This window comes from Dermacentor silvarum, chromosome 1 (assembly GCF_013339745.2).
Source record: "Dermacentor silvarum isolate Dsil-2018 chromosome 1, BIME_Dsil_1.4, whole genome shotgun sequence".
Taxonomy (NCBI): domain Eukaryota; kingdom Metazoa; phylum Arthropoda; class Arachnida; order Ixodida; family Ixodidae; genus Dermacentor; species Dermacentor silvarum.
Window position 1 is genome coordinate 219,110,963 of NC_051154.1, and position 27,625 is coordinate 219,138,587.

General features: G+C 43.8%; 2 protein-coding genes across 2 annotated transcripts; one reads left to right on the forward strand and one right to left on the reverse strand.

Moving 5' to 3' along the window:
• Positions 1–707: 707 nt before the first annotated feature.
• LOC125942108 (uncharacterized) lies at positions 708–21,203 on the forward strand. The gene is made up of 6 exons (XM_049660175.1): positions 708–785; positions 10,625–10,828; positions 12,983–13,144; positions 14,000–14,091; positions 18,733–18,920; positions 21,187–21,203. The coding sequence occupies exons 1-6, from the start codon at positions 708–710 to the stop codon at positions 21,201–21,203; spliced, it is 741 nt and encodes a 246-aa protein (XP_049516132.1).
• An 830-nt stretch (positions 21,204–22,033) lies between these two features.
• LOC125942111 (uncharacterized) lies at positions 22,034–24,371 on the reverse strand. Its single transcript, XM_049660178.1, has 4 exons — positions 24,188–24,371; positions 23,889–23,975; positions 22,833–22,892; positions 22,034–22,137 (listed from the first exon to the last, which is right to left on the reverse strand). Exons 1-4 carry the CDS (start codon positions 24,315–24,317, stop codon positions 22,034–22,036), a joined length of 381 nt encoding a protein of 126 aa, XP_049516135.1. The 5' UTR covers positions 24,318–24,371.
• Between the last annotated feature and the right edge of the window lie 3,254 nt (positions 24,372–27,625).

Sequence of the window (27,625 nt, forward strand, 5' to 3'; positions counted from 1 at the left end):
ACAGCCGCCAAATGGCTAGGAGCTACCAGGCCTAGCTCGCTGGGCCGTCGAATCCGAGACCGGTGTCGCTTGCGACACGACCGCCTGTACCTCGTAATAAACCTCCTAGGCTCCTACGTTGGTCAGCACAACGTGTACACAGTTATGTCGCGCTTAAATGGCAATACATTTGATTTTATCGGCGCGGACGCAAGCGAACGAGCAAGCCAGGCGAGCTTGCGATCGCTGGGAGAGGGTATATATGCCTAGCTCGCTGGCCGTCAGATCCGGGGTCGACAGCCCTTGCGATCCGTCAGCAGCTCGTTATAAAGCGCCCATATTCGTCAGGACACTCAACGTCTGAACATTTATGTCACTCATAAGTGGCAATACAATTAGTTTTCCCGACGCCGTTGGTAGCGATGAGAAAACACGCCAGTCAGGCGAGCCGCTTCGCATAGACGACTGCTGCGGCGTCTGCTCTGACCGCTTCCGAATCGATACCTCGTCAACGATTTACTACTTCGCTCAACGTTTTATCACATGCACAATTTTGAGTTCACTTCATTCTGTAAGTTATTTCGTGTCAGAAACAAAGTGTACACGATTTTTGTGTCGCCGTCAGCGGCAAAGAGGCCAGCGTCTCTACCAGGGAAAAAAAAAAAAAGCACTGTGATGACCGCTGCGCTTGCTCGCCGGCCCCGCCCCGCCGGCTCTACCACGTGATCATGATGTACACGCTGGCGGCGCTGTCATTGGCTGCGGCCGTGCGACCGATCCGGCAGTCGTACGACTATATGCAACTGGTTGGTTGCATGCGGCGCGTGCGATCTGGCGCCGCATGCGGCAGAATATGGACGCGTCGTACAACGAATCGCATGCAAAATCGCATCGTGTGTCGCGCTTAGGAAACCACTGCGGGCGTTACGATTGGGTTGCCACGCGGCATCACATCAGTATGAAACAAAATTAGGCAGACATTTTTCGGTATTATCGCTCTTTTCGAATATTGAAACTAATCTCACACCTCGCAACAACCGACTGGTGAAGTTAGGTTACAGGAGCCCTATAACGTAAAACTATTTCCATCTGTTTTTATGTCAATCTCATAACGTCAAATTTACGTAACCACCGACGTAAGCATCGGACGGTGACCCACAGCGTTGTTTGACGCACCCAATCAAACGCCTCCTCGTTTATAGGTCACCTTTGCTTGATTTGAAAGCGAACAGCATTGCCTGCTTTGACAGGTTTTAAAGAGAAACTTGTATTGAGTTACAGATTTCGGTGGTGGCGTAGTCACGCAAAAAGTCACGTGTGGCGCATACCCGCATTGGATATGCGTCTATGACCCAGGTATATGCGGGCATGAGCCAGGGACAAGAAATAAAGAAAGAAAGCAGGAAGGAAGGAAGGAAAAAAAGAAGGAAGGAAAGAAAGAAAGGAAGGAAGGAAGAAAGAGAGAGCATGTGCGGAGAAAGCTGCGCCGGCGCCGGATCATGTGACGCGCACGACCAATCAGGATCGTTTGGTGTGTCGCCTCAGATCATTTTCCGCGTCCGGATGGGAAGAACCACGTAGTGCGTTCCGGCGAGGAGCATGCTGCGTTTGAGCAACGGCGCCGCGAACTCGCTCAGGAAAGGGCTCGTCGTCGACGTGCCGATTCTAGCGTGAGAGCCTCCGAAGCCCAGGCGATACCCCGAGTTGCGGACCCTGAGTTGCGGGAGCGGGATGTTGAGACCAAACGTCAGCGAAGAGCCGCCTACCCTGAGTTTAAGGGAAACGAAGCGGAAAGCCTGCGACAACGTCGTCTTGCCACAAGCTTCGCTTACCCCCATTTACTCGACAGGAGAAGGGCTCTGAAGTTTTTCACATATAATTGGCTGACAAGAAGCGAGTAGCACGCAGAAATGGAGAGAGTTGACGTGGAGCCGAGCGAGCGCAGTGAAAGAGATAGCCGGATGAGGAGTCTGTTGCCGGCGTTTGGGATTGACCGGCTTCCCCTTGCTTAGCCTGCAGTGACTGGTTGAAAATCGTAGCGGCGTGCAACAGAAGGTTAAAGATGTCGTTAAAATGGGTACTCAGCGAAGATGAGTTGGCAGAGTGATGTGGTATATGCGCCGAAAGGGCTCGATCGACAGCGTTATACTGCCACCTAAACACTTTTGTTCGATTATATGTACATTCCTGGTGCATTTATACGGTCACCGTCGGCGTGAGGTTTCGTATAAAGTCCAAGGGCGATAAAATCGTCGCCGCGCTCCATATGCTGTATTTGCGAGTGAAAGCGTGCGAGTGTGAGCTGGCGATCGCGGCTCAATCTCGCGCACGCAAGGGAGGGAGGGTAGGGAGGGGGGCGCGTCCTACCGGACGGCCCGAACGGCCGTGCGCGCCCGCCGGGGTCGCAAGGCTCCGGGAAGAGGGTAGGGAGGAGGAGGGCGTCCTAAACCGCGCGTGCCCACCCGGGCCACTCTATCTTGAGTGAGTGAGTGAATAAACATCATTCAAATATAAGTTATTGAGCTGGCCTCATGTGAGGCGTATCTATGGTCGGTGCCCCTATTTCAGGGCTCCACTGGCTTCCGCAAGCCTATTGGCTCTTCTTACCAGGAAGATGTGGTCCTCTAGGTCTGAGCAGGCCAGCAGTGCCTCCCACTGATCTCTATTTGGATTTGTTATGTGAGGTTCTATGTTGTGTGATGTACACTTTCATGTTATGTGGTACAGGGTTGGTGTTGACCCGCACCATGGGCATATGTCCCTAAATGCTGAGGGGTATATCTTGTGTAGTTTATCTAAGCTCACGAAGGTGCCTGTCTGTAGCCTACGCAGATCGGTAGCCTTTTCACTCTTTAATTTTTTGTGGGGTGGTGGGTAGAGCATGCGATTCCCTATATAGTTGTTTAATATAGTAGAGCAGTCGGGATCGATGGGCGTTAGGTCCTCTACGGCGGATGTGTTGAGGGCCCGGTAGTTTGCGTATCCTCGGGCCGCTCTATCCGCACGTAGATTCCCTGTGATCCCTTCGTGACCCGGTACACATGTTATCGTTTGGATAAATTCTGTTTGGTATTCTTCCTTGAGTTCGGTCAGAATTGGGTGAGCGTTCGTACCAACCCTTCTCTTTGGAAATTCCTGCATGCTTTGGAAATTCCTGAATGAGAATCTGTTAAGATTGTCAGCGATTCCATTGATTTTCTTCCCTCTTGTATAGCGAGTGCGATGGCGACTTCCTCAGCGCGCGCCTGCCCGGCCGCTGGATCTTGAAAGCTATCTGCGTCGAGGACACATGCAGTCCGCCGTGCACTCTGTTTTCGATACTCCGTTTACGTTGATGCGAGACGCAGCACAAAGGTCAATTTGGTCGCTGCTGAAGCCGCGCTTCCTCACTCCAGCGTTTTGACAGCTAGTTTCCGCGGTCATCGAGTTAGATGCGTTCATGTTTGCTTGTGCGCGCGTGACACCATGCTTGTTAATTTAGTTAGTATGCCTATGTTTACAAGTTTATACCGCCGGTAAAACTACTAACCTTACTTCGTATCTCTCACTTCGTCCACTAATTTGCTATCGCAATGAATGTTTCGCTTTTCGGGCGAAGCTGCGACGTTTTTATTATGCGCAAATAAATTCGTTCTCCACAAGAGCTCCTAGTAGCCACTGCCAGAGCAATCGGTAGGCAGACTTCTAGTCCTTTCGGAACGGGGCAATCTCCGGCTATTCCGAGAAAAGTTCAGTTTTCTTCGGCATGTTAATTCATGTTTAATGCACGCACGTCACTTTGACGTGACGGGTTTTTGCGGTTTTGTGTTGTTGGGTGACAGAAAGGCGAAGTGGGCGCATCCCAAAAACGTTTGACCGATAGCGGAGGGCTAACGGGAAAAAGGCGTCGAATGAGAAGTAAATATTTTTCTTTTGTTTGGTCAAATCATGATGTACAATCAGTATACACGCGTCATATTAAATGGTGGAGTTTTCGCGGTTTTCATGACGTCGCGTGACAGACATGCGAAGCGGGGGCTGCCCGAAAAATGTTTGACCAATCGTGGAGGGCTGATGGCATAAATTTAAAAATAACAGTTTAGAATAGCTTTACGTTATAGCGCGCCTTGTTCTCCGTCTGCTAAACAAAGTATATAGCAAGTTATCAGAAGTAAAACAACGACAAAGGCGAACGTGGCATTTCTGCAGATCAGTTCTCCGGCGAGGCTGCCATACTTTGCCGCTAACAACGTTTTAGAAGGCTAATTAACAAAAAATCCTGAATTAATTTTTTAAACCTTGGGGGCAGTTTAAATGGCAAGTTTTCAGGCAGACAGATTTTAGTGCATCCACATTTTTTTTCTAATCTTGAAAATTGCCCCCTATTCAAGAAATTAATCAATGAATTTGATGATGAATATCTCAAATTAGGCGCAATTTTCAAGGTTGAAAAAAATAGGGGTGCATTAAAATATGATTACCTCCAAATTTGCCTTATAAAATTTTTTTTATTTGGTCGTCTGATACTCACGTGATTAGCGGCAAAGTATGTCCGCCTAGTCGTAGAACCAATCCGCAAAAACGGCACGTTCGTTGCACTCACAGCACTTTTGTAAAAGATCTGCAAAGTCTAAAAAAAATCACCCTGTAGAAATATGCACTAGAGCGACACTGGCTCCGCTACTGCGTTTTTCATGAACAATCAAGGAACTAAGACAAAATGTGGAAAGAATAACAATTAATGTCGTTTGTTCGACCGTTATTCTGGTCGTGATGGTGCAACGTTTCAGGTTACCAAGATAGGGTGGTTCTCTTGGCAGTTCACTGCCGTCTTGGCAAAAAAAGCAAAATATATTGTTTTCTTTTTATTTCGCGAGGTAATCAGAGTTACGGAATAATATAAGATTTGGATGGTCTAACGTCGCAGCTTCACTATATTAAAAATATTCCAAATAAGGCACTGTTTTGATGACATTGAGATTTACTTGGTTCAAATAACCTAGCCGGAGGATCATACCGCACCGAGTGCGCTAGCACTCACACTGCGATTGAATCTGACCATTTCTGGCATTGCGGAGGCATAAGAGCGCGTTTATAGTAAATCTCTTTTTTTTTCTTTTTTCATCAACGTGGATTATGTGAGACTCGTTATCAGACGTATATACCCCTCTGCATTTGCTGAGGTGCGTGAATGCATAATTGATGATGTTGTCTTGAGTACTTGGTTGCCTGTAATTTATTTACTTTTACCTTTTGTTTGGAACTGGTCTAACGGTGTTTACATCCTTAGTGCAGGAGCACTCTCTATATCTGGCCATCGCTTGAATTTGTGTGAGATACATTAATGCGGCTTGCGTCGACGGTGGCGCACGTGAGAATCGTCTTTGCCTTTTATAGACTCGAACAGGGTGCGGTTACCACGATGTGTTTGGAAAATGCTCATGAAACACGTAGCTACTGCTCTAGCTTTCTTTGATTTTAAAATCAAATAACTAGACAAAATGTGGCAAGACTAACAATTATTTTTGTTTGTTCGACCGTTACTCTCGTCGTGATGGTGCAACGTTTAGGGTTACCAAGATAGGGTGGTTCTCTTGGCAGTTCACTGGCGTATCGGCAAAAAAAAAAAAAGCAAGATATATTGTTTTCTTTTTATTTTGAGAGGTAATCAGAGTTAGGGAATAATATAAGATTTGGATGGTCTAACGTCGCAGCTTCACTATATTAAAAATATTCCAAATAAGGCACTGTTTTGATGACATTGAGATTTACTTGGTTCAAATAACCTAGCCGGAGGATCATACCGCACCGAGTGCGCTAGCACTCACACTGCGATTGAATCTGACCATTTCTGGCATTGCGGAGGCATAAGAGAGCGTTTATAGTAAATCTCTTTTTTTTTTTCATCAACGTGGATTATGTGAGACTCGTTATCAGACGTATATACCCCTCTGCATTTGCTGAGGTGCGTGAATGCATAATTGATGATGATGTCTTGAGTACTTGGTTGCCTGTAATTTATTTACTTTCACCTTTCGTTTAGAACTAGAAATGATGGCACACAGCAATAACTGCGATGAGTTGTTCGAGAGAAAAGCAAAACTGAACGGCAATACACGTCAAAGGTTCAAGAATAACTTCAGGAATGCGATCCCGCAGCAGAGAACGTTGCGCTTTTATTTCTGGGATTGCCCCTCGAAGATGTCTATCACGATACGTTTTGCTCGAACTAGCAATAAGAAACTGCCTCTCGCGTCAATGTCTCAATAAAAATCATGTGGCGTTGAATATATTGCCGTTAATTGATGCTGGTTTCGAAATAGCGTGCAGTAACATTTCATTCTTCTATGATAGGCCTTGGCGTTTTTTTTAAATAATTGATATACGTTTATTACTCGTCATAAAATCAGACATTTACTGATAAGTTGATTCTGTCTTGGTGCAAAATAAAAAATAAAATAAAATCTGCTTTTATTTACTATAAACTCAATCGGGGGCTATTTTTCAGCAACGAATTTACTACTTTTGTTGTTTGTTTCTGGCAACGTTGTGCCGATTACACGGTTGTATTTTTTTTCACACCCTTAGCTTAGAAAATACTAGTGTTTGTTGCCCATTACTTTCGAAGGGGGAAAACAGAGCATGAAAAAAAAAAATGGCGACGAATAGGTTATGCCGCCTTGAAGTTGAGTTACTATGAGAGACAGGTGCCCTTATGACACACTGAAGCGAAATCTGTCGGATCCTTGCAATGTTGAGGCAACCACTCTTTTTTTCTTTTTTTGGTTTTTACGACGATCACAACAAAAACGCGATGTCACGTGCGATAGAGGTCGTTTTCGTGCTCAGCGCGGTCCGGCCTCACAGAACGTCAGACGTGGCGAAACAGTGTGGCTTGCAAGAGCAAAGGTGACAAAACCAAAGGTAACACGGCAGGACGCTTTTCAGCGCCGTGGAGACGAAAAAAAGAAGAAGAAACTCTAAACTGAAGCACGCGGCGAAATCGCGAGAAAAAGGCGCGTTGGCATGGATGAAGAAAGACGTTTTCCGTTCGTTCACAATTTGAAGTGGCTTCAGTGTCTCTGCGTTGTATTCATTGTGCTTTTTCGTTAGCCTAAGTTTCAAGCATGGGAGACGTCTCACCCGGTAAGCATACGTCCTTACATAAAGTATAAGTCCTGCTGCCCGTACCACAACTTCCACTGTCTACGCTTTACATGGCACGTTTTTTATACTTATGACGTAACGTCTTTTGAACAGTCGCGACTAGTGCTATAACATTGTTCTTTTCGAGTAAGTATTGAACAGCTTCTTTATGCCACCGGTTGTGCTGCTGGGTCAGAATTTTGTTACAGTAGCTTTCATGTTGCCATAGTAGCAGCACATTTCAAGCCACGACGAACACAGAAACACACACAACACAAGCGCCGACGTGTGTTTTGCATTTGTGTTTTGTCTGTTTCTATGTTCGTCTGTGTGGCTAATTGTGTGCTGCTTCCACAACCATAACCAACTATAGCCCACAAACGTCACCTTCAGTTTCGTGTGATGCAACGTGAAGCATATCTGGCTTATGCTCGAAGCCATTGTTGCATAGTGTTTTGGGCGGCGAGAGCGTGGCAATCGAATACTTTGAAACCTGTTTCTGTTTACGAAAAAGAGCGCCTGCCGCGAAATAGTGTCTGCATTGTTAACGTGGCGCCGATTTTGCATGTATGTGTAGGGTGTTACAAACTTGCAAGATGTCCAGAAACTCGTACGCATATTTAATATGTCAGCATGTCAATGGGTGACTCTTTGTGCCACATTTCTCTGAAACAATTCTGAAAAGCTGTATTTCATTTATATAATGTTTGCATGTGCGATGTAACGCTGAAAGATGTTTCACATACTGCTAAAAAAAGTAATTGCCTTTGAATGACGGATGATCGTTTGTCAAATGGCACTACCTTGAAGTTGAAGTGAACGAGAAGGGTGTCTTTGGCTGCAGATAGATAATAGATAGGCTGCCCCGGAAAGGCGGTGATGCCGGGTTTGAGTCCCGGACCAGGAAGAATTTTTCTTCAACTGCGAAGCTCTTCTTTCGAGGCACCCGTATGGGTTTCCTTTGTAGCAACTGCTACGATTGGGTGGATGTCTAATTTTCCATTTAATAGATAAAGCCTTGCGTGAATCCCCACCATTTGCTACGCCAGAGCGCTGTCTTTGATGAGAGTTTAATACTACTAAAAATCTAACGGTACGCCGTTCATGCGTGGATTCGGCCTTAACAACTCTACAGACCGTATACTGACTATCTGCATGACTGTGAACAAACGTGTTTTCAAAAGCATTGGTTTCAAAAGATACGGATGCATTATTTGTAATCATTGCCATAAGTGGCCGTAAATTGCGCGGTACGATACATGTGTTAATTGGCTGCCCCTAACAGGAAAAATATTCTGATAGAGACGTTTTTAACATTACATTCGGTTATGAACACCCTTTCTAACAAAGCTTGAATTGTTAAAATCTAACAGGAGCCTTTTTTATTCTTCTTACTCCTGCGCTTCCCATCACCGCCTCATACCAACGAACAATAAAGGGAGCCAAGACAGTAAGTTCACATAGTTATTCGTTGAATGCTAAGACGCGGACAACAATGTGCACTTCTTCTTACAGAACAGAAAAAGAAGTCTTCAGCAAAGGTCCTCACTACTCTGTTCCCAAGGGTAAGCTTCAAAAGAGGCTCTCACTTCATAAGTTCCTACGCCCGCATTCATAAACGTCACTTACGCTGTAATTCTTCGTAAGAGAAAATTCAAGCCAATCTTGATTATGGGTGTATTATTAACGAATGCGACCGGCCAATGACACATATCACTTACGAACGAAAAGCTTTGTGAATTCGGCCCCAAATGAGTATCGCGAGTGCTGATATGCTTCCGCTGAAGGCAGGAAAAATTTTCAAGCTTTTGAATAACGAACTGAATGTACTACTATTCAACTCGGTATTCGAATCGAGTGAGAGCTAGACGAAAGTTGGAATATTTATTGAGTGGTACGTCGCATTTACTGTAGCTTCTTTAAATAGCCTCATGATGAAGACATCATTATAAACACACTGTGCGCTTTTTGAGACCTGTATAACCATGAAAAGCGTGGCCCCACATCAGCAGTTTTATCTGTGGCGTTCTCAATGTCGTAAGCGCGTTTCATGCATGCGATCCCTGTTTCTTAGATTAAGTATTAAAACCTAATTCCTGGTTTTAATATTTACAGAGACGCTTATTACTTTCGTGTACGGATGCAATCTAGCTGTATTTGTTTCTTTCATTAATCAGACAAATGACGAGTTGCAATAAATATGTTGTCAACGATATAAAACGCATCCACTATAGTGTTTCAAAACGAGCTGCAAAGCCTTCTCAGTATTAGAAAACTATTCAAAAGATATAGGATTTTCATTCTTATTCGATCTAGGCTCATCGGCATTGTATTCGTATATGAGTCGGTGTTTTCGAAAGCGCTATTCGCTGAGTGCTCCCTGCACGCTACCGACGCATGGGCACACTCGCGCCATGGTTCTTAGAGTACGGCGTACACGACATTGTAAAAGGCGGTTCTCATTTGTTGTAGGGCATAGAAGGCTTGTATTAGGATAAGTTCGCACTTCCGCCGCAGCTACCGCAACTGCTATAGCAAGTGACTTCACAATCACTGTTGATGAATAGGGAATCAATCGTCTCCATTAAGACAGCCGTCTGATTACAGCCTAAAATTTACTTCCTTTCACTGCATGTGTTGTCCAGCTGATTCTCATTTATTTGCACCCAGGCAATCGCACTATTTGCCGTTCAGTAACGAGCAGGTGAAAACCGAAAGCGAAAATACGGGTCACATTAGTATAAGTGGAAGGTCTTGCGTGAAGCTGATATGTTGAAATAGCTTATTTGGACTCCGCTGTGCATTGCATCAACCTTAATGTACCTGGAAGCTGAGGGAAGCTCTATTTGACAACTATAAATGAAAATAGGAACTTTCTTGTGCCGGTCTTTGAACTGCGACGCTCGATTTTCATTTGTCGAAGATTCTGCATTTCCTGTGTCGTGTTTCTTAGAACGATGTGTGCCTCAGTCAGTTAAAATGTAAAGAAAGCTTCCTGCTTGTAAACTCATGGAGCTTTCAGGTTCAGGACGTTGCACCTATCAATCAAGCTAGCGTTCCGGCTGTCTGGTACAACTACTCCGCGTAAGCGACTCTGCGCAAGTACTCTGCGCAAAGTGCCTCGAGGGGCCAGTCGCGCGGCAATTTTGCGCGTATTCGCGGGCTTCTTACAAGCTCGGAAAAACACTTTTATGTAGCATGTACTGAGCAACAGAAAGCTGTATCGGGAGTTTGTCACGTTGCTCTACAATTTTCTCATTGACACTTTTCACCTAATTATAATATTTGAGAGGTTGATTAAATAATTAAGACTACTAATCTAATTAGGCGGAATGCATAAAATAATCTGAGTATCTCCAAGCGACGGCCAACAACATTACCTTGGTTCTGTCCAGCTATGTGGCATTTGCATATTTTTTAAAGTTTGACTTAGGCTACGTGGGACGCCCTGTATATGCTTTTTTGTTAAATCGCGCTTGCATTTGCGATGAAAGTACGCCCATTGAACCTTGCTGCGCAGATCCCGAAAGTAACTACAGTGCTGCTTGAGTTCTTCATCAAACGAGAAAGCAAGGTTTCCCTGTTCCGCGACCCCCTGTCACACTTCTGCCAGGAGCAGGTGGTTCTGGCGGCCCAAGACTGCTTGCAAAAGCTGAACCGGCAGGTCATAACCTTCCAGGACATCCGCGACATGATCGAGAACCTCATCGGGCTTCACAGCTTGGTGCGTGCATTACCATGTGATTACACAAGTATTTGCCTGTATTTTGCAGCATATTTATGAACATTCGCAACACAAATGCAACATCAATGCAAAATGAATATGGTCTCAATGACGCCTTTCTTTTATTCAGCGTGGGATGGAAGGTGCGAGTGTGGAGAAAGTGGCACCTTGTACGCGTCGGAGCCCCATCTTGTTCTATTGTTCTAGATGTCCGTGCGCTTAAAAAATATAGTTGAAGCAAGAGCTGATATTCGCTTTAATATAATAGCGGTAATACAACATAAACTTGATTTGATTTGAACACGCCATAGTGTCATTTACTCTCATGACCACGTACAAGGATTGACGAGCAAATAATGCTGACAAGAAAGAGCGAATACGATGGCAGCCAAATATGGCTGTTAGAGAGGTATAGAGATTGTAGGCTGTGTAACGCGAGGTCAAGGCGTATACGCACGAACATCTTGTGCCGAGTACAGCTGTCCCTGTCGCTGGCCTCTGATGATATATTCGGATGGTTGTTTTGAAGAGTGCAGCCTCGCATCGGCCTATGTCCTCCAATAACATTTTCCGATGGTTGTTTTGAAGTCGTCTGCAGTGCATTGAAAGGCAGCCCCATGTCTCTTTGGTTGAAATTGAGGTCTCGAAATGGGGGCATTCGGCTAATTTCGATCGCGCGAATTGGCTCCGATAGAGGGCTTCGAAGAGCTCCAAAATCTGGCTGGACTCGGAAGTGTGATGTGGTCATACCATCGTTCGTGAGCATGCTCTCTGGTGGCCCTGCCGCCGATCATGTACTCAAATTATCCACATATGTTCATTTCCGACCCACTAAAAGCGGAAAAGTGTTCGGCTGGGGAGATTTTCAAGCTTAGACCAAGAGCAGGTCCCACTTGCTGATCCGCTGGAAATGATTGCAGCCATTAGCGGAAGATAATTGACAGTAAATGTGCTGCGCTAAAACAAAACGAGTTATTAAGTTCTCAGTGGATGTTTATGAGTAGTTTGGTAGCGTTTTGTGGAAACGTATATCAGCTTTAAAACCCGAAGTAACTTGTTAAAAGATCCCGAGTTTGTCGATGCTGCTAGATGCATCCTGAGGCACGGCGCTGCTGAACTGAAGGTGACGATATAGAAGCAATGCACTGAGTGATTTCGCAAAACACCGGATTGTTCATGCATAATGTAATCAAAGGCTGTAGCAAGATATTTGGATATTGAATGCTTCAAACAGTATAGTGTTGAATCAGTATATTTTAAACATTATTAAAAATTTGTTCGCAAGGTACCTGAAGAGAACTCCAATGCCAGTTTTGGTATCAGAAAGATTAGCGCATCGTGTCAAACGCTTATTCTTCAGGTGTGCCTAATCACATGAGCTGCACCAGGCTGCTCCATTGAGTCATTTGCGCACAGTAGTTCTAAATTAGCGAAGTGAGGAGTCCGAATTCAGACTGCTGTCGACACAGTCATCGTCTGTCACACGTACCCCTATAGGTTTTCCCGCACAGCTCCCTGCACAATCTATGAATATAACAAGCACATGCACAAACCATCTGACAAACAAGTAAGCGATGCACGCGTCGAGTCCATCCCCCACTCTGCACGTACCCACATACAGCCCCCTACACGCTTGTCTGCGATGCGCTTAGAAGTGCATTCGCGCCGTCTAATTTAGGCCGCTGGTGTGCTAAGTGGACTTATCGCCTCGGGCGTCCTTTCGCTCACTACCGTGTCTGTGTCCTCTGCACAGAGGTTAACGCCCAACTAGCGATTGCCTTCCAGTAAAGTATTGCTTGCTGAGAAGAACATTGTCTCTACCCAGCAGACGAAGAAAATGCACACCTTCGCAAACTGATTCCGCGCTCTATTTGAGTGTGTTGGCAGCTATACCAGTAGATAAAATTACGGTAATGACAACAGTGAATAAACCTCATTTTGATGGGGCCTAGATGTGCAACCTAGGAAATAGGGTATGAACTATACGCTGATCGCACGCGCCTGCGCAGACTGTATATCTGGGTATTATGATGGGCGTGTAGGCCGCTTGACCATTCGACTGTGCACTGTTCGCGTAATCAATAAACTTCCGTCATGGTACGCGCGGGCTTGCCGGCAGCCGTATGTGGCTGTACATCAATCCCTCACCCGCAGTGCATGAAACGGGCTCCGGAGACAGCGAAAGAACTGGGCACCACGATACGTAAGCTGACCATCATCATTGGCGAGTTGGCGACTTCTCTCGAGAAGATCTGTGAAGTGAGTGTCACCGACTGGATGGCGATTGGCGACAGCGTGGTCAGCAAAACGGAAAAGGTGCGCATGTGTCGATTCTTGCACGAGTAATAGAAACACGACGCAGTTCTGGCGTTCACTCATGCCCAGACTATGAATGAAACGAGGCATAATAATGTGCGTTGCCACGGTTGTTTCCCTGCTTGCCATATACATTGTCGACAGGGTAGGACAAAAGCTCTAGGGAGTGCTCATCGTTTTGCACGCCTGGCCATAACGAAATTCAGTAAAAGTAAATACAGGAAGAATTAACGAAACGCGTGCAATGCTGTGTCAATCTTGCGCATTTCTAAATTTGAGACACAGGTGGGTATGTGGACGCTATAAGGGAAATTTTGAGGCAGAGCAACAGCGAATTTTATTGAAAATAGCAAAGAAAAAATTTTCCGTTACGTACAGAGCCTCTATCTCAACAAAATAATTTAATAAGCCACCATGTTTTTAGGCTGTCATGAGGAAAACCCGTCAGCTTGATCGATTCCTCAAGCTACCGTGTGTTGCCACGCGCTACACAGACTTATTATACGATCCTGGATTAAGGAATATCTCATGGACGCAAGGCTCTCAGGCTTCCACATTCATGTATAATAGATCTGGCACATAACTCCTGTGTGTTCTTCCCTCAAATGAAATTCTGGATATGCCATTCTAGTATTCCATTTGGCTGCCCACCTAACACCTTGCGTTTTGCTAAACTTCCTGTTCAGGTTTGGCCAGTATGCATACTATATGCTAACACGTGCATTCAGAAGCTCGAATGAGCGCATTAATTGGATAAACAGTGTTTGTATCGTATACAGGAATTAGGAGCAGTGAGAATAATGAATGTGTACATCAATATAAATAATGGCACATTCTCTGTTTCGTGTCTTTCAGCTTAATCTGGAGAACATTCCGCCTTACACGACCTTCATACCGAAGATGAAGGAATTTAAGCCACTCAAGCTTCTTGGTGCTGGTGGATTTGGGTAAATATCGTATCTCCGCAGCTCTCAGTAATTCTTGAAGTTGCGTTATGCTCCGCGAATTGCTGACGCTAAATATCCCGCTCATTTACGGTTAGGTCAATCACCTCGTGCTCTCTTCACCAGTCATGTTTCTTTTTGTTAGTGATTAAGACACAATTCCAAGATTTCAAGATTGGCATGCTTGTCTTACCCTTTCTTTGTCCGTAGTTCCTGCGCGCTAAAAAAAAAAAACTTCTATTATGGGATACCACACACCTCGATCTGTCGCGTTGTTTCGTACTTGTTTAATTTGGTATCCATGCAACGTTCTGCCGTATAATTCGGTCGTTCCGCTCCTGCGACTGCTGTCGTTTCGTGTCTGGTCCTCATAAGATGCCATAACTATAGAGTTGATCGTTCTTGATGAAAGTCAAAAAGCCCGAGAAAGAACACACCTGACTAATTTTCGAAACTCGGTCTCAACCAGCACAAGCTGTAGCTTTCCGGAACAGTATGAAGCGCGCCCGCGCGCACGTACGCGCAGAAACATGCAGGCGATTAACCTCAACGATAGTATAATTTTGCGTAATCATCGGACGGTAGCAGCTCCAATATTGTGTGCGAATCCAAATGGAAACATTAAATAGTAACGCAATCAGAGTGCACTTGTGCTTGTTACAGTTAAAAAATGATTGTGATTAAGACAAAATTATAGTGCAGTAAAAGGTACGGAATAAGTGCCACTGCGGAAACGCGCACGGCAGCTTAGTGGAGAGAAAATGAGCGCTACCTTAGTTTGTTGCATAGGAATGGTTCGAAGTCTGAAAGGTTACATTTGGATCGTTGAATTAGAAGGGAACAAAAACTGGTAATAGATGGTATGAGCCACGACATGCAAGTTCCTTAACTGGTATTTTTGAAGAGGTAAAATTGAGTTATTGAATGAAGTAAAAGTAATTTACGGCGGTATGGTTTAATTAAAGCACACCGTGCCTATGTAAGTGCATAATTACAAACTGAGAGTTTGATTACATTTCATACTTTCACGCGGACATAAGATGATGAAAGTAAAAGTGCATTAGAGCGCCTTAGTCTAGCCCATAAATTATTAGAGGGACGCTCCTTGCGAATGTCCTTATACAATGATAAAAGGAGTGTTTTATTTTATCCGCAAATAGAATTCGAGAGTTAGAATACTCTAAGATGCAGACATTATTTGCACAAGAAATGAAAGTGAATATCTGACTAACACATTTGTGCTAATGAACTTTTAAAGTGATTTCTTTACACCGAAAATTGTCATTTACGAATCGTAGCCGGTGACGTTAAGTCCTACCATCTTAGAACGAATTTTATGATGACACCAGTTTCCAGATATGCGTTCAGATAGTTTGCGACGGAATGCATTGATATTCTTGTAACTTTGGGCTTCAGTGCATAAAAAGCCGTTTTGTTAAAAAAGGAAGTGGAACAATAGTGCATTTTTACGGCAAGTTATACTGCATTTAACTCAAAACTAGTGCTAACTAGAAAATTAGTTCCAAGTGTATGTGCCTTGACAAATCACTGGCTACAATTCATGCAATGAAATATGTGCGCTAATGTAATTAGTTGGAAAGTTAGTGATATTTTGAATTATTCAATTATGCGTACTGATTTTCAGTGTAAGTAGTGTCTACCTCTTCGAGTATTCCGATTGAATTATTAGATTTGTGCTAAATGCCACAGGCGATTTTTAGAAATTAAATTAAAACACCCTATGCAGGTGTAACACGAATGTGGGAGATGGAAATTCAAGACGATGAGCAACACGAGAACAAGGTGAGAGCATGAGCCAACGTTTCGACAAGTGGACTTGTCTTCTTCAAGGCAACATATGCTCTCCTCGGCGAACAGTATATATAGGTAGGGTTCTTCTAAAGGGGAGAAAATGTCAGGCGGGTGGGTGAGGTAACGAGCAAGAGTGTGTTGGCGGCGAGGGTGTAGAATTGAAAAGAAAAGATAATGCGCTACTAATAGTCGGTGGAGGAATTTGAGGCAGCGCCGTGTGTTAGCCGGTTGACGTGTCATTGTAGGTTCCTCTTTTCGTGGAAGGGACCTGGACGACGCAGAAAGGGGCTGTGGGGAGGGTGGCATCTGCTCCGCTGGAGGTCAGTGAAATATCGTGTCTGAACGAGAGAATAAAAGTAGCAGCAGAAAAATGGTGCTTGTGTAAAAATAAAATAACAATAAATAAAAAACGAGGCGGGTAAATATATAAATAAAAGAACGAAAGGAATGAGGGAAAGCAAAGGGTGGTTGGACTATTATTGACAATCGAATAACGAAAAAAATGAGGAAAAAATTCCTAAAATACATAAGGTTCCCGCAGAAGAAATATTTACAGCAGAAATTCCAGGCAGGCCTATAGTGTCAAATAACAACACACCTACCGAGTCACTATCTAAATTCTTAAATCACCATCTGTCAAAGATCCCAACCACCCTACCATCTTTTGTTCAAGATACGCCCCACTTCCTTCGAAATATCGACTCGATTAACGCTGACCAAATCCTATCCGACCACGCTATTCTGGTAACTTTAGGTGTTTCTGCTCTTTACACTAACATACCCATGAGTTAAGGAATGGAAGCCATGTCGAAGTCCCTCGCAGTCAATCCTCAAGCGCACGCGCCTGAAGTTACTTCTCGAGTTAGTTCTCGCGCTCAACTATCTTGAATTCGACTCTATTCACTACCTACAAACATTCGGCACAAGCATGGGAACACAATTCGCTCCCACGTATGCCAACAATTTCATGGGACAGCTTGAAGCAAACCTGATGAAATCATACCCTTTAAAACCCCACACCTACCTGCGACGTATTCATAATATTGGAACACGGCACAAACGAGCGAACCGACCTAATTAGCCATTTCACCGACTTTCACCCGAGTATTAAGTTTACTGCTCACCAGTCTCCTAGTCAGATCAACTTCCTCGACACGGCGGTTTACATAGAAAATGGAAAACTGAGACCAACACTTTACCGGAAGCCTACGTATAGCCAGCAATATTTAGACTACACCAGTCATCACCCGCGACACTGCAAGCGAGACATTTTTGTCGGAAAAGAGAAGCGAATAACAAGAATCTGTAGCGAAGGACAACGATTATATCCACCCCCTAAATGACCTTAAAGTAACGCTAGCGGAGAAAACCATCCACAAATTCCTCTCGACTGGGCTTATGACATCGCGTCAAGATTAGAGGCATTCGGCATTAGCTAAGAAACAACCTACACCAGAATCTGATAGACCACCAGCCTTTATAACAAAATATTCTACTGCCCTCCCAAACATGAACAACATCCTACGAAAATACCATTCAATATTATCAAGTAACGAGCGTCTGAGAAAAGCGTTCCCGGATTTACCAAGGATTACCTATCGCCGCAACAGAAACTTTCGAGTCATGTTAGTGCATGCAAAAGTCAGCCAACATCATTCCACAGTAATAAAAGCATGTTCTCGTCCTAGGTGCAAAACCTGCAGGCACCTTCAAAGTGACCTTAAAATTAAAACCACCGCACATAGATATACACACGCAGTGAAAACGAGCTTTACTTGCACTACCTCCGATGCAATTTATATGCTTGAGTGTTCCTTCTGTAAGAAACAATATATCGGCGAAACGGGACAATCAATGAACGTCAAATTAAGCGGAAATCACGCCGACACAGCTAAAAGGCTTCCCAAAGCCGTCGCCGAGCATTTCAACCAACCAGGTCATAACATTGATGAACTTAAAATCTACACACTACAGTCAAATTTTGTTATGCGCGAGACAGAAAATATAGAGAATCGTACCTCATCCATAAGTTCAAGACATTGCAACCAATAGGCATGAACGTTTCAAAGGAGCTTTAGAATCTATTCGCTATGCTAAACTTCAAAGCATAGGCAACAGCACAGTTCATTGAGTTGTTTAGCTTTTTTTCTGTTGTGTTTTTTATTTTTCGTTATTCGAATGTCAATAATATTCCAACCTTCCTTTGCTTTCACTTATTCTTTTTGTTCTTTTATTAAAATATTTACCCCCCCCCCCCCATTTTTATTTTTTTTCCACGAGCACCATTTTTCTGCCGCTAAATTTATTCTTTCTTTCAGACACGATAGTTCACTGACCTCCAGCGGCGCAGGTACCGCCCCCCCCCCCCCCTTCCCCGTCGTTCATGCCCTTTCCACGAAAAGAGGAACTTACAATGACACGTCAACCTGCTAACACACGGCGCTGCCTCAAATTCCTCCATCGAATATCAGTAGAGCATTATCTTTCTTTTCAATTCTACACCCACACCGATAACACACTCTCACTCGTTACCTCGCCCACCCACGTTACCTTCTCTCCCCTTTAGAAGAACCCTACCTATACATATACTGTGCCGAAGAGAGCATATGTCACCTTGAAGAAGACAAGTACACTTGTCGACACGTTGGCTCCTGCTCTCACCTTGTTCTAGCCTATATAGGTGCACTTTCTAGTTGATCGTTTCGACGTTTCAGTGTTTATCGCTGCCATATGACGGTAACCGTCTCTCATTCTGCTTAATAAAAAAAGGAAGTGTGTGCTGGCGAATAGCGTTCGTGCGGATCCCTGAGTGCAGACGCGCTTTGACTGCAGGGCGGTGTACAAAGCGGTGTACGCGCCTGCCAACTATATTTGCACCGTGAAGTTGGTGGCCATGGACCGGTTCACACGCCACAAGCAGGCCTGCATAGACAAGGTGGTCGCGTCCGTCATACGCAGCCCGTTCCTGGTGAAGTACTACTGCTGCTTCTGCGCCAAGGCAAGCACACCCCGCATTTCACGTGCGTCTTTTACATCGAAGGTGTTAATTATGTAGAATCAGTCCCAAGTGGCGAGATTATGTAGAATCAGTCACAAGCGTGGCGAGAGAAACGTTCGAAAAAAGCGCCTGCATAGAGCAGGCGTCCGTGCTCCCCAGTGCAAGGGCAGTAATAAAAATCGATCGCAACAAATGTTAGCGGGAATACGGAAGATACTCGGTATGATTTCGTTCCCGGATTTTATGTGTTTCATGAAATTCTGGGGGTAAAAATCAGATGTAACTTTTTAAGAGGGAAAACCTGGGAGAAATCGGTGTTTTTGTTTCTGACAGCCCAACGTTCAGGATTTTCCTGGTAACTTTCACAAACAATTAACACGGGCAATCGGTTCCTTTTAGACACAAAGGTTTTATTTAAGCAAACGAAACTACGCACAGAAACGTGCAATAATTCAGAGAGCTACTCTCAAGCAATGTGACGAACTTATGAATACAAGTCCTCGTTAGCAGGCATTATTTACCCTTTTATACTCACCAACCTTGAATTGCGACGTCACATATCTAGACTATGCCTTTACCACAAATTCTATAATGCTCCCTTCGAAGTTCCAGCTATCTTACCAGTCCATCGCTTATCCAGCCGCACAAACCATCCCAGAGTGGTTTATCCTCCCCCGGCGCATTCTACCACACATCTTCACACATTTTTTGTGAAGACAGCACGGGACTGGAACCATCTGCCTACAACTGCCGTGCACCACTCCGATCCACATCAATTCAGGGCAACACTGGAATCATTCTTTCAATGCAATTAAAACCCATCCCTCATGTAATACCCCAACTGGGGCCTTTGAGGTATAATAAATGAAATGAAATGAAATGAAATGAAATGAAAAGCAACAAATAGAGACGTCCTTGGCTACATTTCTTCACTTGGTTCTCTGAACTTTATAAACAAAGCAAATAAGCACAAAAGCACACGGGCATGCTTCACAAGAAATGTGATGTTTTTTTCTTATCTTACAAACCTTTGTTAACGTACAGCCGCCATTAAACTTAACGCAAACACGTCTTAAGTGCCTTTTTGATTGTAAAAGTCCGCAAAGTTGGGCTAGTTGGTTATTCATGACTGTAGGCACAGCGTAAAGTAGACAAGACGCACAGAAGACACACACAGCGCTGACGAAAAACAATCTTTATTGTCAAAAATGACGCGCTAAATGTATATATCATACCACAAGACGCAAACAAACAATGACACCAAGGACAGCATATACATATATATATATATATATATATATATATATATATATATATGTATCCCAGTCAGGAAGTGTTTCACATTGAAGCCATGGAAAGACCACCAGCAGTATTTCATATGGCGTCAGATTTGCGGATAATTTCTGCGCCAGAAGTTTAGCTCTTGAGTTGGTAATGCTGTCGACGGGGTGCTTACACAGGTGTCGTCCAACTGCGAGATTTTCTCAGCTTCAATTATTTCACGTGTTATGCGATACCTGTGCTTGTTCACAACAGTACACATGTTAAACACGGTGGAACACTTGCATGATCTACAGTGGGTGGCTAACCATCCTTCCAGTGCGCATTTGACATTGTTATCATGCTCCCTTAATCTAGCGTTAGCACCAGCTGCCCGTCTACCCGACATACAACTTCCCTTACGTGAGAGGAATCTTAACACGAAATTTTCGATGCAATAAATATATCTCGTTTTATGCTTCATTTGGCATTTATTTTGTGGGTTCACTGCATCACATAGGCACCGACTACGGGAGGGCTCCGGGGCCCGAGTCCCCTCCGAAGTTTTCCGAGGGGACTCCCTACAGTGTCCTTACCAGAATTCGGTTAATCACATCATTTGAAGTTTCATTCGAGTTGCATCTACCTTTTCACCCAAAATTTTTATTGTGGCTAAAAGCTTACTGCCATCACACTCTAAAAAACGTTTACACCCTTTGGGTAGTATCTTGTCCCCAAACGATAATCGTCATCTGCCTTACTTGCTTTTACTTTCTTGAAAACTCAGCGCTCGCTACTTTCCTGCGGAGAATGCTGTGTCACGCTGATAACGCGCAAGCCTTTCGTGACTAGCAAGTACCGGGCTCGCAGCGTTAAAGAAAGGAAATGCGGACAAGACAGATGACGATTATCGTTTGGGGACAAGATACAACCAAGAGGGTGTAAACTTTTTTAGAGTGCATTGTTGGCGCGGACATGCACGGTGTTTAATTCATACTTTCCTTTAATTCTGCAAATTTTGGCAACAGGAGCACAAGCGCACTAGAAGCACCAGCTGCGGCTACCTCTTCCGTATTTTTTTCACCTCCAACGTTCCTTTTTTTTAATTTCCACTGTGAACACCATGCACACGCACAACACTGTCAAAACAGTTGCACCCTTTGGGGCGTATTTTTGCCACAGAACAATAATCGTCATCTGACTTGCGTGGCTTTCCCAGGGCTAGGTCAGCTGGTATACCCCCCGGGTAAACGATGTTTGCGTCACTAGCGCCAATTTGTCCCCTGGTGTTTGGTAGGCCAAACTGTGAAACCAATAAACAATAAACAAATTGCTGATGCTGCTATGGCAACGCTTTTGTTGATGAGAGAGGAGGAAACGCCGAGCTGCTTGTCTGCTATGCGCTCGACGAGCGCGCGACCGCTTTGTGAGCCGCAAACGGAAAAGAGCACCGCTTGCATCTTTTTTAGATTGTGTTGCTGCTGCATATACTGTTTTCTACAGCTTTCGGTCGCTAATTTTCTCGGACGTTGAGCACGTCCACGAAACATTTGTTAGGAAATATTTCTCAGTTAAAATGCACGCGAGCTAGCAAGCTCGAAGCGTGACAACTTTGCTTGAGCAAGAAAATTGAGTAGTCGGAAAATGTGGTGTATTCACTGATTTTATTAGCAACGTATTGCAAACGATAAAACTCAATACATACCACAATAGCACAGAGCTGTGTAATTCGTACAGTAAATACAAATGTTGGCATCTGTATTGGTTACACAAACATAAGAGAAGTCTTCACACAATTCATCGTATATAGATTATCGCTGCAGGGGTCACCACGTTCATTGGCTGTACACAGTACAATTCACCACAAACGAAGGTTCATAGTAACACGTTCGTGAATAATGAACTGATCATGCAGAGCAGGTGACGAGGACGTTGAGCCACTGGGGATTCGGGGTAAACCGGTGTGAACTGGCTGGAATCTATAAACAGAAATAACGTCGAGCGCAGGGCGTTCATATCTGTTGACTCAACAATCTATGGCTCAGGATCACAACATCGGAATGAACACAAACAACCGTTATAATATTTTTTCTTAGTGCACATTACGGAATCTTAAGGTATGCAAATTGGTACCGCACTAAAAAACAGAATGAAGAAAGAACACACAACGGTAAGCGCATAATCGCAACTTACATTTTATTGAATCAAAGGCACACGAAGAAGATGCATACTTAATTATATTTCTTTTTATAATGTGTAAGCTGCGAGTACGCGCTTGTCCGTGTCTGTTATTTGTTCAGTCTGTGTTAGTGTTGCGCTACCAAGCAATTACGCCATAAAACCCTAACTCGCTGAAATATTTACATGCTAAAGTATTTGCGGTTCATATATGGCCTTCTGATTAAGTGCTAATATCTCTTTTCTTGAAACAAACTCTGCTTACAGGTTCTTCCTACACAGCACTCTTAGACTCATTACTTAATTCTGGTAATTGAAGAAAAAGAACGAAATCTTGTGACTTCATTTGTTGTCCTCTATTCCGCGGCGCCCGGAATATAGCAGCCCTCCAGGCTCGCCCGCTGAAGGCATACAAGTTGCAAAACTTAACGAATGCTGGCTATTTGCAAAAAAATGCATTTAATGATATTTAGCATTATTTCTAGCATACACTTACCATTATCTGCATGAGAGGACGATCCAGGGGAGACTGTGCTGGCTGTTTCGGGGCCATCTTCTGGAAATAAGGGGGAAATGAGCAGCATTTTAGGTCACATGTTTTAAACAAGTCTCAGCACTTTTTTCGCAAAATGGCGCTTCCAACTTATGCGGGTCAGCTTCGATTGTGTATCTTTGCATGACTTCAACTAAAAATATTCCTCTAAGAGACATTAAGCTTTGCTCAAAGTTGTATTGCTATTGTACAATTACGTAACATGTTTAGCATTGGTGTTGTCTCATTAGCTGGCTAGGAACATTGTAGTATTGCAGTTTCTTTTTTTTAATTTACTTTCGCTTTACCATTGCCTACACAGCCCACAAGAGGTAATTAAGTCAAAATAATTTAAAAGCTGCTCTGCGCCGGCACGCGCACACCTGCTCCTGTAAAATTTCTACTATACAACGAAAATTATGGAGATCGTTGCAGCGTGTACCCAAGACTTAGCTTCGTCGTATTGAATTGTGCGATTTTACGTACCACGATGCGTGCGTGAGACACGCCGTAATAACCGACTGCGAAATATTTCGACCATCGGCGGCGTGCGTTAACTTTGGCCCTATCGAAACTCAATTTATTTCTGCGACCTCGTGTTTCAAAGTGTAACGACAGTGGGCGACAGATATGCCGCTTACAGCAAGGCCAAGTGGGCTGCGTCTTCTTACGAGCGTGAATTCGGTCGTTGTGAAAAGAAGATATTCGCATCTTTCGCTGCGTCAGGAAGCTGGAAAATATTCGCAGCGTTAGCTACACCAGCAGTTTGGAACACCCTTTACCACGCATGATCATCGAATATTAAGTAAAAACGAAAAGAACGCAATTCCCTGGAGCACGCGCAACAAATTTCGCGGCGTAACGTCACACGAAGCCGTAGCAGACGACATGAAAAAAGAAAGAAAGAAGCGCTCCGTGCTGTTCACTTTTGCGCCGTATCTTGCATACTAGTTCTACACAAAGCAAGAATGCACGCCGCCTGCCTTAATGCCCAAAATCAACAAGTCGGCCTTTGCATACCTACAACCTGGACGACGCTCTTTTGGCCGGCAGGGTGGTCTTGAGCCGAACCAGCCGTGGCTTCTGTGGCTTCTGCCCGGGAGGGTCCTGGAAGATAGGGTAGAAATCGGTCTCGGTTAAGGAGGTAGCGAAGGAAGGCAGTTGTACATTAAGCTAGTTGCATGAAATCCAATGTAAAGGACACACCTTGAACTCATGCTTAAATATGGAACGTGAATTATGTATCAAGCGATAAGGCGCGTGAAAACGAACTACAAATGCGCACACATTCGCAACCGCTAATAAATTGTTTTTCTTACCCTCGTCGATCGGGGACCCCACTTCCACTGCAGCAGTGGGAACAGCCGTCCACAGGAGTCGTGTTTTGGCAGGGTCGGCGTAGGCATTTTCAGCGAAGTGGTCCGAGCAGAGGCGGTAGCCGTTGTACATTTGCTCCCGTGCGAGTCCCTCAAGATCTGCTCTTTGGGCGTAATTCCGCCATACTTCACACCTAGAAAATGAAACAGGTACCACCATGAATATCAATAAACAACACATAAAAGCGACACTAATATATAGAGTGCTAAAAAGCGAGAAAATATGTCACGAGTTCAAAAGTGAAGCGAAGCTCGCCCTTAGCGCAGGTAACATGAACTTCTCGTGACACGGAATGTAAGCAGTCGCTCGTACGTAATTATTTTGGGGGCTTCTTTCTTAAACATTCAAATGTGGTAATGTCACCCCAAGGAACTGCTCGTCGGAATGCTCTGAAGCCGAGCCAGTTCGTCGAATAAGCGCGTTCGGCGAACATATATATACTTTGCAAGATTTCTTCGCGAAGAAAGAAAATGCAGGTCCACCGCTAAAAAAACCAATACCGAAGCGAAATTTCCGTTTGAGCGTCAGCTGGCATCAACCGGCTCACCAGAAACTGTCCACAAGTAGCTTTACATGCTTACAACGTTACTGAATAATGCGCAGTGCCAGGAAAAAGAATGACTGTAAAGCAAGGGCAGAAATGTTTCGGTTCGCTCTGTGGCCGTTTTGATAAGCACAGCACATGATTCTTCGTACCGAAAAAAAGTGTGCTTACCTTTCGTCCGCTGGGAAGCGGAAAAATTTGGCTGCGCTGTTCCTTCCCGAGTTGCGGCACGAAAGAGCAGCACAACACGCCTTGTGTCCTGTGCCTAGTTTCGCCGACATTTTCAGATGTTCGCACTCACAAACACCAAAATTGTCGCTTTCCTGCAATTCTAAAAAGTTTCACACGTGGACAGCGAAAAGGGCTGGAGCAGACGAACGGAATGGCAGCAGACGAGATAAGAGCGAGGGCGCCGCCCTTCGGCGCAACGAAGGCCGAGTCTGGATAAATATATAGGGTGTTAAAAAAACGAAAATGGCCAAGGACATATTTTTTTCAACACATAATTGCATAACTTAACTTTATTCATGCGTAGGTTGGAAAGGTAGGGCCAGACATGCAAAAGTTGCTGAATTTTCGCTTCCTACCAAAACAATGGCGGACGCTTTATTTCAGATACCGAAACTAGTCGAAGTGTCCGGCCCCTGGCTTTCCTTTCTTTAACGCTGTGCGCCCGGCACTTCTCGATCACGAACGACAAGAGCGTTATCAGCGTGACACAGTGTTCTCGACAGGAAAGTAGCAAGTGCAGAGTTTTCAAGATAGAAAACGCAAGCAAGACAGATGGCGATTATTGTTGTGTGGCAAAAATGCACCCCAAAGGGTGCAACTGTTTTTAGAGTGAATATATTTAAATGTATACACAGACAAAGTTTATTACATTTTTTAAAGGAGAAGGAGTGGCCAACTAAGTTATTTCTAATGGTATGGATAGCCTATGCCTAAAGAATGAATGTGTTGATGTATGTTTACCTCGCTTCAAATCCCTTTGCGGGCTTTTTTGACCCAGAAGAAAACCTGCAGTCTTCAGTGACCCCTTAGGCAGAGTCTTATCAATGGCGTGTGAAATTCACGTGAATGATAATGCTTCTCAATATTGCTTCTCTTTCCAGTAAACAAATGCGAACGACTCATGGAAAAAAATGTTCTAATGATTTACAACATTTATTACTGAGATCGTTTTTTTTTTCAAAATACGCATTGAAAATGGATGCTAGGGCAAAAAGCTGCTTTCAACAGCTTGACTAGACCCTAGCAACAGTGATGTGGCTGTAGTTTCAGCATGTCACATTTGGTCATTAACAAAGGAACGTAAAAGCATATTATAAAGGATAACAAAAAAGTTGAATATTTTACCAAGTATTATGCTAATTACACAATAGTGAACATATGTCGATAAAGCAGATCATGATAACGAAGCTATCAATAAAATGCAAAAGAATGCAGCACAAAACGATAAGAAAGGATATATTTTTTACAAGGTACTGTCATTACACAATAGTGAAATTACACTATAATATTGCTACATGCATATTGCGTGCTTCTTGTGGACGATGCGCGCGGGCACCCCTTCGAAAACGAACTGCTCCTTGGTCTCGAGCTTTCGGTTGAACTGGCCAGCGCTGCATTTGCCTTTTGTAAATATACATTGTAAATAGTCTTCAGTGCATAATCCTTCGTTCTCGTAACCAATATAAGTAAAACAAACAAGGATAACAAATAACATTCAGATTATACCAAGAATACTAGCAGTTGAAACACAGGAAAAAGATTGCCAGGTAGAAATGCGCATCAATAAAATGTTGTCTTAGCTTAATGTGTAACGATGAAGGTCGGTGTACTTATTTAACGTAAAGGGTAAGTTATGTTCTAACATCTGCAATTTATAATTTGTACGGAAGCTTGGGAGGAACCATGTAGGATCAATCCTAGTGTTAACAGGTTTATTGTGAAATTGTAATGATGCGAGTCTTGTTATAGATATTCCCAAAATGCACAAGATGAGAAGCGGAAGCAACGTAAATTGCGTAATTCATACATACATGTGACAGGAACAACACTGTATGTGCGGAAAGCATATCCTGCATGCGAGAGGAAGGGAGAGTCACCATATAACGAACTGCCCTCTTTTGAAGTATTAAAATCTTGGTGATTTTGGTAGTAGTAGTCGTTGCCCATATTAAATTGCAGTAAGATGTGATTCAAACAGTGCATGGTATATATGAAATTTAATGCGAACAGGAAAAAAAGCGCGATAGCGTGATATCAGTCCGGCTGCAGATGAAAGCTTTTTGCAAATCTTATTATAGTGAGTGTCCTAGCTAAGGTTAGATCAAAATGTGACACCAAGTATCTTGTGTTCGTCAACTTAGTCTATTTCTTGCCCAACATGCATGATAGTATTGTTTGAATTAGAAAGTTTTTTTTTTGCGTAGAACAACACAGCTTTACTTTTTTTGCGGATTAATTTGTAGCCCATTAGATAGAGAACAAGAGAGTAGCCGGTTAAGTAAGTTATTACATTTTGCTGTCAAGTCATCTGCGCTCGCTCCAGAAAGTAGCACAGTAACGTCATCCGCGCATATATTGAAACGTGTTGTTGTATCGGTATTTACAATATCCTTAATAAAGGCGTTAAATAGGAAAGGTCCCAATACGCTGCCCTGCGGGACCCCACTTAACATTGTAAGGAAAGAAGATTGCGCTACGCCAATACATACTGACTGGCTTCTCTTACTTAGATAAGATTTAAATAGCTCAAGAGCGTTTCCGCGAATTCCGTATAAAGATAATATATTTAATAAAATTTCATGAGCGATGCTGTCAAACGCTTTAA